At 36.3% G+C, this 13,076-nt stretch overlaps 1 protein-coding gene across 2 annotated transcripts in view; it reads left to right on the top strand.

Annotated features, from left to right (window-relative positions):
• The window catches only part of GTPBP10 (GTP binding protein 10), a 28,438-nt gene that overhangs the window by 3,713 nt on the left and 11,649 nt on the right, over nucleotides 1-13,076 (top strand). For both annotated transcript variants that reach the window (XM_082692300.1, XM_082692301.1), the window contains exons 3-4: nucleotides 7,767-7,858; nucleotides 8,598-8,742. In XM_082692300.1, the coding sequence (XP_082548426.1) occupies nucleotides 7,767-7,858; nucleotides 8,598-8,742 (237 nt within the window). The remainder of the gene's footprint in view (nucleotides 1-7,766; nucleotides 7,859-8,597; nucleotides 8,743-13,076) is intronic.

The following is a 13,076-nucleotide window of genomic DNA, read 5'->3' as shown; positions in this document are numbered from 1 at the left end:
GTCTTAAGATGTAGAGCCTGTTTCACTAAGTCCCTTGTGTATTTTCCTTTGGCTTGTTTTGGTCTTCTCCCTGTAACAAAATGTTCCATTTATTTTTTGTAAATTTTTGTTATTTTTTATGGAATATATGCTGCCCTCAAAATTTGAAAAGAACTTTTTAAAAACCGTACTCAGTTACCTGTATTTTGGAAGTAGTGCTTGAACCAAGTCTTGAGAAGGAAATAGAACTTTGCCAGACAATCAAGCAGGAAAAGGTGTGTTGGTAAGTGTATAACAAAAAAAGCAGTGCATTAGGAGGGAAAAAACTGGTGAAATAATACTTATTTCTAGCATAACTGTGGTACAAATGGGGTGGCTCATTTTAAAACAAAGACATTATAGCCCAGATCATGCAGAGCCTGTTATGCTGTGTTACAGTGTTTGAAGATTATCTTAGAGTGATGGGGAGCCATTGAAAGATTTTAAAGGGACATTAATAAATTAGTGTCTTAGAAAAATCACTCTGGGGATAATTGGTTAAAGAATGAATTGGAGGTGTTGATTGAGACTCAAGATAGGAGATCAATTTGGAGAATATTGCAGTATTTCAGAAATGATGAAATACACAGTGTTTGGTCTATACCCATCATTCTAGTTTCATCTCCCTCTACATTCTGTGTTTTCTGCATTTCAGTCATGTTGGCTTTCTTTTAGTATCTTATACTGGCATTTGTCTTCTATCACTGGGGCTTTGTTTGTGTTACCTTTTCTGTAATGCTTTTTCCTCCCCTCATCCAATTGCTTTCTATGAACCCTTTGGATTTAAGCCGACATCTTTTTCCTGACCTCTATGATGAAGTCAGAATTCCCATATGAACTCCCATTGTAAGTTCTAATTCATAAGACTTGTCATAGTTATAATTTTCCATTTTCTCATGTATTTGATTAGTGTCTGCTCTCTTAACCAGACTACCGCTGAGGTCCATTAGGGCAGGGAACATAACAGTTTAGATCATCATTTCTTCCCAGATTTCTAGTAGAGTGACTGGTACATAGTAGATATCAGTTAACATTAGTTGAATGATGAATTTGATTGACAGAAGTGGATGGATTAGAACTATATTAAAGAAGTAAAATAAATAAGACTTGGTGATTGATGGAGTGTTGAAAGAGAATAATAAATCTAGGCCAACTTCATGTTTTGACTTGAGGTGTGGGTAGATGATAGTATCATTCTTTGAAAAGGATTACAATAGAAAGTGGCAAATGAGATGTAGGAAAAGGAAGTTTGAAAGATCTTTGGAAATGTAAGCAAACACTTGAAATACAGGTCTGTGATTGAGGAATATGGTCAGGTCTAGAGATAAATTTGTTGATCATAAGCATGGACTAGGGTAGGTGCATTACAGAAGAGAAAAGGATTGAGGATCAAATTCTGTTATTCACCAACATTTAAGGAAAAGTAACAGAAGGTGTGATCTAAAAATAGAAAGTTAGGAAAGACTTAGTGTCATGGAAGCTAAGGAAGAATTTAAAGGAGGAGGAGGTAACAGTTTTATTTATCTTGTGCAGTTCAGGTAAATTAAGTTGAATAAACTTACTGAATGCCAGCATTTGAATGTATTATTTTATAATTTTATGAATTATGCCACCATATGTCTGTATTTGGGTCCTGCAAGAAGCAGGTACCAAAGTAAGATGTGATGAACAAGAGAGTTATTGGGAAAACACCTATAAGGACAAATTGGAGAGGGACCTGAAGGATGTTGGGAAAGTTGTCTGACCACTGTGCAAATCTAAGCCTTACAAAGGAGAGAAAGAAAGGCAAAATTTTAATCCACTGTGCAGTTTTAAGAAAATTAAGGCAAAGCTGATAGTGACTCCTTAAACCAAAGGAGGAATTCTTGTCTCCTACAAAGGGGCTGCCTTAGTTACCCTGCCACACCTAATCATTGGTAAGAAGTAGACTGTGGGAAGCATCATCTCTTTAAGATTTCAGAGCACATCAGTTTGGGTCATGGGTCATTGATGTTCCCTGCAGTCAGTTGTAAGAGATGCATTTTTGTGGTCCACTATGGCATCCAATGTTCAATGTTATTTTTAAAATCAGTTGTTCAGTGTTAGTTTTCATCAATAATCAGAAATCTACAAGAGCTTTGCAAGGTACCTTACATGACATTTTGTTTCTGGCTGTAGAACCAAAAGGGAGACGCTTGGATTGATGAAATTGAGCTACCATTTATTTTCATTTTGCGGTGATAACAGAGATAGTGTCTATTTTGTTTAATTCAGCGCACACTTAATGAGGATCAAGTATAAACAAGATACCAAAATGATATCTTAGATGTAGTACACTCAAAGATGAACTCATACATTGAGGTATGGTATATCATGCTGTGATTTTAAAGTATTACTTTTTAAATCTCAGTGCACAAGCTTTGTGTAAGTTAATTAAATTCATAAATGATTGATTTGAAAATAGATTGGTATTTTAACTTTTTGAAATATGTATTTGGAGTTTAATATTTAATACAAGGGAGTTTTTTTATATGCTGGTATCTGCACATTGCCTCATTTATCCCCCATTTTACCTCAAGAATGTGCTTTCCAATCAGTCTGTGTCCTTACGCCAAACCACCAAGCTTTGTCAATACAACCTCACCACTTGCACCTACCCCCACCTATCCTCATTTTCTGTTTTTCAAACAAAGCTCACTTAATTCCAGCTAAAGAGATTTGTTCCCTATTGAGTGTAAATCTTAACTCCCTTATCTTCTTTTCCTTGAAAGATTTGTTCATGTGCTTTAGTTTTTAGGATAAGAAAAGGTTAATCATGGGAAAAAGAGCTCAACTATTAGACAATTTTAAATACTCTAAACTAGTGTTTTTAGACTCTGTCTTTCAATTTTTTAATAGAAACTTTTAAACCATTTTTGTGCCATCCATACTGAGAAACATTTTACATTTTAACTACACATGTATGTTACTCTATTTTCTATCCTGTGGTATGTTGTACATTGTTGTTTTCCTTTTTGGGGGGAGAATATGCATAATATGAAATTTACCATTTTAACATGGATAGTTCTGTGGCATTGTACTACATTCATCTTGTTGCACAGCAATCACCTATCTTATTTTAAGTGCTGGTTTTGACTGTATTTTGAAAAACATTGCCTTAGGGTTGTAAAATCAATTTATAAGATTTCATATAAAAAGCAGAATAGGGGGGCACCTATGTGGCTCAGTGGGCTAGGCCTCTGCCTTTGGCTTAGGTCATGAACTCAGGTCCTGGGATCGAGCCCCACATCGGGCTCTCTGCTCGGTAGAGAGCCTGCTTCTGCCTCTCTCTCTCTGCCTGCCTCTCTGCCTACTTGTGATCTCTGTCAAATAAATAAATAAAATCTTTAAAAAAAAAAAAAAAGCAGAATAAGAAACAGCACTATCATGAGGTAGGGTTTCACAAAACTTTAAAGTCATATATATATATATGAATTTGTATGTGTACATATGTGTGTGTGTGTGTGTATGAATGATGACTGTATTATTTCTTACTGAGTTGCAATTGAAAAACTGAAAACTACTGCTTTGAAGAAGCCATGCCTTCAGCATGTAAATCCTTTAAAGTGTTCAAGATCTGTATAAAAGTCTGTTTCTTCAGCTATAAAATAGGGATAATAATAGTACCTATTTCTCTTTGAAAAAAATTAATAAAATTGATAAAACCCTAATCAGACTTACAAAAAAAGAAGAAAGGACCTAAATAAATAAAATCACGAATGAGGGAAGAGAAAAAAAAAAACCCATAGCCAATACTGTCCTTAATGGGGAAAATCTGAGAACTTTTCCTCTACAGTCAGGAGCAAGACAGGGATGTTCACTCTGACCACTGTTGTTAATATATAGTACTGGAAGTCCTACCCACAGCAATCAGATAACAAAAATAAAAGGCATTCAAATTGGCAAGGAAGAAGTCAAATTTACTATTTGCAGATGACCTGATACTCTATTTAGAAAACCTGTAAGACTCCACCAAAAAACTGCTAGAACTGATACATGGATTCAGTAAAGTTGTAGAATACAAAATCAATGTACAGAAATCTGTTGCATTTTTATATACCAACAATGAAACAGCAAAAAAAGGAATCAAGGAATCAGTCCCATTTACAGTTGCACCAAAAACCATGAGATACCTATGAATAAACCTAACCAAAGAGGTAAAAGATCTGTGTTTTGAAAACTGTAAAATATTGATGAGAGAAGCTGAAGAGGACACAAAGAAATGGAAAAACATTCCAAACTTATGGATTGGAAGAACAAATAATGTTAAAATGTCTGTATTACCCAAAGCAGTCTATATATTTAGTGCAGTCCCTATCAACATACTGACAGTATTTTTCACAGAGCTAAAATAAATAATCCTGAAATTTTTTGGAACCACAAAAGACCCAAAATAGCCAAAGCATTCTTGAAAAAAGAAAAGCAAAGCTGGAGGCATCACAATTCTGGACTTCAGGTTATATTACAAAGCTGTAGTGATCAAGTGATCAGTATGGTGCTCGCCCAAAAACAGACACATAGATCAGTAGAACAGAAGAGAAAACCCAGAAATGAACCCACAACTATGGGTCAATTCATCTTGGAAAAAGCAGGAAAGAGTATCCAATGGAAAAAAGACAGCTTCTTCAACAAATGTTGTAAGGAAAATTGGACAGCAACATGCAAAAAAATGATACTGGACCACTTTCTTACGCCATACACAACAATGAATTCAAAATGGATTAAAGATCTACATGTGAGACAGGAAACCATTAAAATCCTAGAGAAGAATATAAGCAGTAACCTCTTTGACATTGGCCATAGCAACTTATTAGATTGTCTCTAGAGGCAAGGGAAACAAAAGCATAAGTAAATAAACTTTTGGGACTTCATAAAATAAAAGCACAGTGAAGCACACAATCTAGAAAACTAGAAGTCAACTTACAGAGTGAGGAGATACTTGCAAATGACATATCTGATAAAGGGTTAGTATCCAGAATATGTAAAAGATAATAAAACTCAACACTCAAAAAACAGTTTAAAGATTTTATTTTTATTTTATTTGACAGAGAGAGAGATCACAAGTTGGCGGAGAGTCAGGCAGACAGAGAGAGAGAGAGAGAGAGAAGCAGGCTCCCGCTGAGCAAAGAGCCCGATGCGGAGCTCGATCCCAGGACCCTGAGATCATGACCTGAGCCGAAGGCAGCGGCTTAACCCACTGAGCCACCCAGGCGCCCCAAAAAACAGTTTAAAAATGGGCAAAAGACATGTCTTTTCCAAAGAAAATATACAGATGATTGACACATGAAAAGATGCTCAATATCACTCATCATCAGGGAAATACAAATAACAACTGCAATGAGATGTCACCTTACAGTAGTCAGAATGGTTAAAATTAACAACACGGTGTTGGTGAGGATTCCGAGAAAGGGGAAACCTCTTACACTGTTGGTGAGAATGCAAATTGATGCAGCCACTCTGGAAAACAATATGGAGGTTCCTTAAAAAATTAAAAATAGAAGTACCCTATGATCCAGTGATCACACTACTGGGTATTTACCTCCAAAATAAAAAATACAAAATCTAATTCAAAGGGATACCTGGACCATAATGTTTATAGCAGCATTATCAGCAATATCCAAATTAACAGGAAGATCCCAAATGTCCTTTACATGATGAATGGATAAAGTAGATATGGTATAGATATACAATGGAATCTTATTCAGTCATAAAAAAATGAGATCTTGTCATTTGCAAGATGTGGGTGGAACTGGCTAGTATTATGGTAAGTGAAATAACTCAGAGACAAATACCATATGATTTTACTTATATGTGGAATTTAAGAAATAAAACAAATGAGCATAGGGGAAAAGAGAGAAAGAGGCAAACCAAGAAATAGATTCTTTTTTTTTTTTTAAAGATTTTATTTATTTGACAGAGATCACAAGTAGGCAGAGAGAGAGGAAGGGAAGCAGGCTCCCCGCCGAGCAGAGAGCCCGGCGTGGGGCTCGGTCCCAGGACCCTGAGATCATGACCTGAGCCTTACCCCACTGAGCCACTCAGGTACCCCCCCCCCCAAGAAATAGATTCTTAACTGTAGAAAGCAGCTGATGATTTCTAGAGGGGACGTGGGTTGGGAGGGATGGGTGAAATAGGTGGTAGGGATTAAGGAGTGCGTTTGTGATGAGCACTGGACATTGTATGTAGATGTTGAATCTGTATGTATAATTGGCTGAATAAATGGTACATAATTATGTGATAGCTTTAACGTGGTTGTTATCGTTATGTAATTGTATTATGTTTTTGTTTGTATATTTTTCTTCATTTTATCTCTATAAAAAGGTTATTCTAGCTCAAAAATTATCAGATAGAATTAAAAATATCAGAAAACTAAAAAATCTGAGGGGCACCTGGGTGGTTCAGTGGGTTAAGCTTCTGCCTTTGGCTCAGGTCATGGTCTCAGGGTCATGGGATCGAGCCCTGCATCGAGCCCTGGGTCAGGCTGTCTGCTCAGCAGGGAGCCTACTTCCCCCTCTCTCTCTGCCTGCCTCTCTGCCTACTTGTGCTCTCTCTCACTGTCAAATAAATAAATAAAATCTTTTTAAAAATTTAAAAATTTGGGAAAAAAAAGCACCTATAATTCTTCCACGCATAGATAACTACTATTAACCTTTTCTTGACTGTTTTAAGTCTTTTTTTTTTTTTAAGATTTTTTTTTTTTTTAATTTATTTGTCAGAGAGCGAGAGAGCACAGGCAGACAGAATGGCAAGTGGAGTCAGAGGGAGAAGCAGGCTCCCTGCAGAGCAAGGAGCCCGATGTGGGACTCAATCCCAGGATGCCGGGACCATGACCCGAGCCGAAGGCAGCCGCTTAACCAACTGAGCCACCCAGGCATCCCAAGTCTTTTTTTTTTTAGGCATTAAAGCAAAATGACTTGTGGCAGTTAGTTTGTGATTATGTGGATGTATATAAAATTTGGGGGTACAAATATGAGAGCACATTTTCCAATCTTTTCTCTAAACATTTTTTTCCATGCCAGAGAATTATTCAGAATGGCTGCATACTAATATACTATTGGAAATAACAACGTTTTTGGCATTCATTCATTTAGGTAATTATAGGCTTTTTCATTGTTATAGTCACAATGTAAATATATCCTAGTGTATAGTGTTTTACATGATTATTCAGTTATTTTTTTAGGATAACTTTCCAGAAGTAGAATGCTTGTTAAAAGTTTGTACCAGTTCTATCATGAGCAGTGTGAAAGTAGCTAGATCAGTCATTCATAATTAAAGTATTCTTATTTGAGGTCCATTTGTTAAAATGTTTGTTATTCAATGGATTTCCTATTTTTTCCCACAGTCTCTTTCGTTTATATACATCTACATAATTCTATTTTTTCTATCTTAATTGTGTTATAGCAATGATCACTCCGTTTTAGTCATATAATATTTTAGTTCATTATGAGCTAAAATGACTTGGCTAGCTTGGTAACTTAAATCATTACCTATTATTATTATTATTATTATTAATTATCTTGTTATCTGTTTTATTTTTATTGTTTTTATATGATAGTCTGAAATGCAAATAAATAGCAATAATTTTCTCTTCCTCTGATATTTGGCCATTTAACATCTGTATCAACAAGAAAAGTTGGTTTCTAGTCTTTGTAAGCCATTATATTTGTTCAGTATAGTCCATTTAATATAGTGGGTTTTCCCTATTTTAATTTAGCTTTATTTTTTTGTAGAGTTAATGCACTGAAAGGGTCCAAAGGAAAAGACTGTGAAATTCCTGTACCTGTGGGTATTTCAGTAACTGATGAAAATGGTAAAATTATAGGTAAGTGTATTATAGATTCTAAGGTTGTGAAAATGTACATATTTTTTAAAGTTGTTTGGGAACTGTGAGGAATAGCTCCTCTTTAAACTTTTAAAAAAATTGGTTTAAGCCTCTGTCTTCAGCTTAGGTCTTGATCTCAGGATCCTGGCATGAGCCCCACATTGGGCTCTCTGCTCGGCAGGGAGCCTGCTTCCCCCTCCCCCACTCTCCCTGCCCCTCTGCCTGCTGTGATCTCGCTCTCTGTGTCAAATAAATAAATAAAATCTTAAAATAATTTTGTTAAAAACTACTTCAATTGCTAATTTATAAGAGATTTGAAAACTTTATATAAAAGTTGTTCAAGGGAAAAAGAACTTTTCAAGGGGCGCCTGAGTGGCTCATTTGGTTGTAGAGTCAACTTGATTTCAGCTCGGATCATGATCCTCGGGGTCCTGGGATCATGACCCAAGCCCGCATCAGGCTCCTCACTCACTGGGGAGTCTACTTGAGATTTTCCCTCTCTCTCTGCCCTTCACCCTCCTGGTACACATGTGCTCACTCAGGGTCTCTCTGTCTCTCTCAGATAGTAAATAATTCTTTTTTTAAGAGTTCAAAATTAACTGTTAGAGTTAAGATTATTGTAAAGATACAGATTTATAAGTTGGAGGTTTTTGGCATCTGTTTCTGAATGCAAAATGTCATTAATGATTAGCTCCAAGTAGTAATCTTTGTTCTAAGTATCTTTCTCTGTCTTTTTAAGGAGAGCTCAATAAAGAGAAAGACAGAATTTTGGTAGCTGAAGGAGGCCTGGGTGGTAAATTACTCACTAATTTCTTACCACTGAAAGGCCAGAAACGAATCATTCGCCTTGATCTAAAACTTATAGCTGATGTAGGCCTAGTGGGGTAAGTATCATTTGTATTTTTATTTTTATAATTTGATAAATAGTTCATAAGTAGGAGATAAATATGAATGGTAATTAGGGACCAGTGTTATTTGTGGAATTTGTGTTGTCTGTATACATTGAGGATGCTGCTAAATACAGTTATTTTAACATTGCAAATATGGAGTTTCACAATTAATTTTTATTTATAAGAAGAGAGGAAGATCACAGCAATTGAGTAGGCTAGTGGGAATGGTAGAGAATGAATCAAGAAAGGAAATCAATCAAATGCAGTAGTATAGGAAGGTGAAAGAAGATTACCAGATATTAAGGAATAAAATTAAAATTCCAGACCACATTTTATGAAGTGTATAGGAGGAAAGAAAAAGAAAAAAATGCTTGAGATACTCCTACAAGTCTTTATAGAGGTATTTCTCTGTTGATCAGGTGGCTAACGGCCCATACAGACAGTCTCAGCCATCAGACTTAGATGTTACTGAGCATCAAGTTGGATCTCACTGTGACTGTTTTCCTTTCCTTCATGCTCTACTTACGATCTGTCCATTCTCAGTACTGCAGACCCTACAATGTTGTCCTCTTTCACAGGCTTCCTTTGTTTCATCAAACAGTGCTGTTTGGCTGTAGAGTTTGCAGTGCTGGCACCTGACTGAGGGGGATAGATAGCAAGCTAGAAAGTAGGTAAAGGAAGGGAAGACTTTGGCTTTGTATTTCTTCTCTTCTGTCTGCCTGGCCCCCTTCAGCATTACGCAGAAGTCACATGAAAGACTTAAGAAAGAGATAGAGAACACTGCCTATTGCTGGCTCTACTTCAGACTTCCAGTTCCATTCCGTGCCTTACATAGCTTCTTTTTAACTCTCTTTATCTACCACTCCAGCCATCTCCCTGCTTCTTTCCCAGAGTAATCAGTCTGAATCCCTCACTTCTTGCCATGCCTGTCTAGCTACTAGGTCTTAACAGCAGTGGCTTAGAATTCATGAAGGCCCCATTCTTGCTGACATTATAACAGGGAAGGATGTGATCCTGGTGTTCAGGCTTGCCATTTGCATTTAGTCTTTTCCATAAAACTTAGTTATCGGGCATAGTTTCTTTAATATTCATTTTTCACAATGTTGTAGGCTTAGTAAGGTTTTCTGAACAAGACTGAGAATCTAGCCATTTGCAGTCTCATTCGTTACAAAAATGTGTTTCAAATTCTGCAGAGACCTCTGCAGACTAAGAGCCTCACAAGGCTAAGTGGTAAAGGTGGAGTGAGGATGGGGGACTCAGGTGAGAGACTATTTGGTTTAGAATCTCATATCCACTGGAGATCACCTGGAAGGTCTTGGGTAAGTTTTAGAATGTCTCTAAGCTTTTGTTCTCTCTTTTTAATAGTGGCTAGATACATTGCTAAAATGTGAATAAGATAACACATTTACAGCACAACACATGCGTTAGATTTATGAATGGGTAATGAATGATAGCTGCTAACATCATCATCATTACATTGCCAGTTTATTGGAGAGTACATATAGTGAAATACTAAGCTTTTTAGAAGTGGATTTGATTCCTCAGCGCCTTCAAAAGGATTCAGTCTGCCTCCATCTTTATTTCAAAGTGCTATTTTCCAGAACCATGAGAGAATGAATTTCTTTGTTTTAAGCCACCCAATTTGTGGTACTTTGTTACAGCCGCCTTGAAAACTAATATATTTCTTATTCTTCTCTCCTCTTAATATAGAATGTGCAACAGAAAAAAAAAAAAAGTGGATTTGATAATACAGTCTATAATTGATGCATCCAGTTTCTCTTTTTTTTAAAGCATCAAGTTTTTTAAGTACAATGCTTAATGTAGATATTTTAATGCTTTTAAATTAGCCAACTGTTCTTAAAAAGTTACTACTGTGAGTACCAGCATAAACAGATAACCTGTTTTCTGGTTTCAAGAATGAACTGAACTTTAGAACTAAGGTGCTTATCACTAACGTATTTGTACTGCTGTTGTCAGATCTGATCTTTGCATAGGTCAGATTTCAGCCTCTAAAATTTTTATTAAGTACTTTTCAGGAAAAATTTCAATTATCATTTCTTAAACCATTGGCATCCTTTTTCTTCATAGGATTTCAGTTTCCTTGGAAATAGTCACTGGCACTTTTCTGCATTTAGTACTGTTATGAAAATAGGATAATGGAAAGAAATAAGCAAGTCTAGTTAGGGATAATCATGAATAAAAATTACTGCAATTTGCATTTCAGAAAGTTAAAAGGGCCTGGTATAATGAGGTGTAAGATAATACTGTATTTTTTTAAAAAGACAATACATATTTCCATAGGAAAATGAGTCATTGGGGCGCCTGGGTGGCTCAGTGGATTAAAGCCTCTCCCTTCGACTCAGGTCATGATCTCAGGATCCTGGGATCGAGCCCCACATCCGGCTCTCTGCTCAGCAGGGAGCCTGCCTCCTCCTCTCTCTCTTCCTGCCTCTCTGCCTACTTGTGATCTCTCTCTGTCAAATAAATAAATTTTTAAAAAAAGAAAAAAGAGTCATTAAAAAAATTGCACTAATTTTATTTTAAATTTATTATAAGAAGATATATTTAATGAGATATTTTAATTAAGTTTATTTTGAATGTTAAAAGAGATCTACTAAGAGGTTATAAATTTTTATAGAATTTCAGATTAATAGTTCCAAACTATTACACTATTATTCCAAGTGAAAGTTTGGCTTGTATTGTAAAAAGAGCTTTCTCCATTTTGAGTGAAATCTGTGAAGACAGGGATCACACTGGTCTCATTGATTGCTGTATTTCTGATGCTAGTATATTGCCTGGTTAAGTAAATGATTAACAAATATTATTTGGAAAAATTTAATGAAAATATCTGCATAGAACTGAGGAAATCATCTCTTAAGCGACTCTCATTCCTTGTACTTTCATATATAATGGGCCTTTCCTAAGGCAAATTTAGCAATAAAATCACAGCCTTTAAAACAATTAAATCAAAGCCTTTAAACAATATATATTTTAATTATAATTCAGTTTTTTCTCATCAAGAAATATATCTCAAGAAAGAGATTAATGGTATATGTAAAAGTTCAAGGAAAGGGGTATGTGGGGTGGCTGGGTGGCTCAGTGGGTTAAGCCTCTGCCTTTGGCTCAGGTCATGATATCACGGTCCTGGGATTGAGCCCTGCATCGCATCAGGCTCTCTGCTCAGCGGGGAGCCTGCTTCCCTCTCTCTCTCTGCCTGCTTCTCTGCCTACTTGTAGTCTCTGTCTGTCAAATAAATAAATAAAATCTTTAAAAAAAAAAGGAAAAGGGCATGTGGGTGGCTCAGTCCATTAAACCTCTGGCTTTAGCTCAGGTTATAATCTCCCTGATCAGGCTCCCTGCTCAATAGGGAGTTCGCTTCTCCCTCTCCCTTTGCCCCTCCCACCTTGCCTGGGCTCAGGTGCACTCTCACTCTCTCTCTCAAGTAAAATTTTTAATATAAAAGTTCAAGGATAATAACTGTGGTGTTTAAAGTTTTTAAAAGTTAGACAAATAATAAATGCTAAAAGAAAATTTTCTTAAAGAAAAAGTATCTATTAATTCCACCACCTAGGAGTGACTGTTAATGTTGGTATATGTCCTTCTAGCTGCATACATTTTTTTTGCAATGTTATTTTTAATAGTAAAAAATTGGAGATAACCTAAATGCCTAACAATAGGAAATTAAGTAAATTACAGTGTGCCCTTGAAAAGTGTTCACCATATATTATTACTCAGTTTAAAAAACAGGCCAACCAACTATGAAGTAATCTTTCAGGAAAAAAAATCAAAACTGAACCTGATCAAGGCTTTATCTCAAACTAACAATTTATAGAAAAACTGGGGCAAAGGAGCATGCTAAAGGACATCATGGGGGTGTCAGCAAAAAAAAAGAAAAATATCCAGACTATGGGAAAGAAATGCTATAGGACAAATGACCCAGTTTCCTTAAAAATAAAATTACAGCAGCACCTGGGTGGCTCAGTCAGTTAAGTGCCCAACTTGATTTCCACTAAGATCATGGTGTCTGGGTCCTAGGATCAAGCTCCCTGTGGGGCTCCACACTCACCAGGGAGTCTGCTTAAGGATTTTCTCTCTCCCCAAACCCCTCCCCCTGCTTGCACTTGTAGCGCACACTGGCTCTCTCTTTCTTCCTCAAATAAACTTTAAAAAAAAAAAAATGAACTAAATTACAAAGAGAAAATAAAATGGGGGAGATCTTTACCAAAAGAAATTTTAAGGGATGCATTAACCAGCTGTAATACACGGGCCTTAGGTGAGTCCCTGTACAAAGCAACTTTAAAAGAAGTATTGGGGGGGCACCTGGGTGG

This window comes from Mustela nivalis, assembly GCF_964662115.1.
Source record: "Mustela nivalis genome assembly, chromosome: 12".
NCBI classification, from domain to species: Eukaryota; Metazoa; Chordata; class Mammalia; order Carnivora; family Mustelidae; genus Mustela; species Mustela nivalis.
This window is presented reverse-complemented; position numbering and strand designations above follow the sequence as displayed.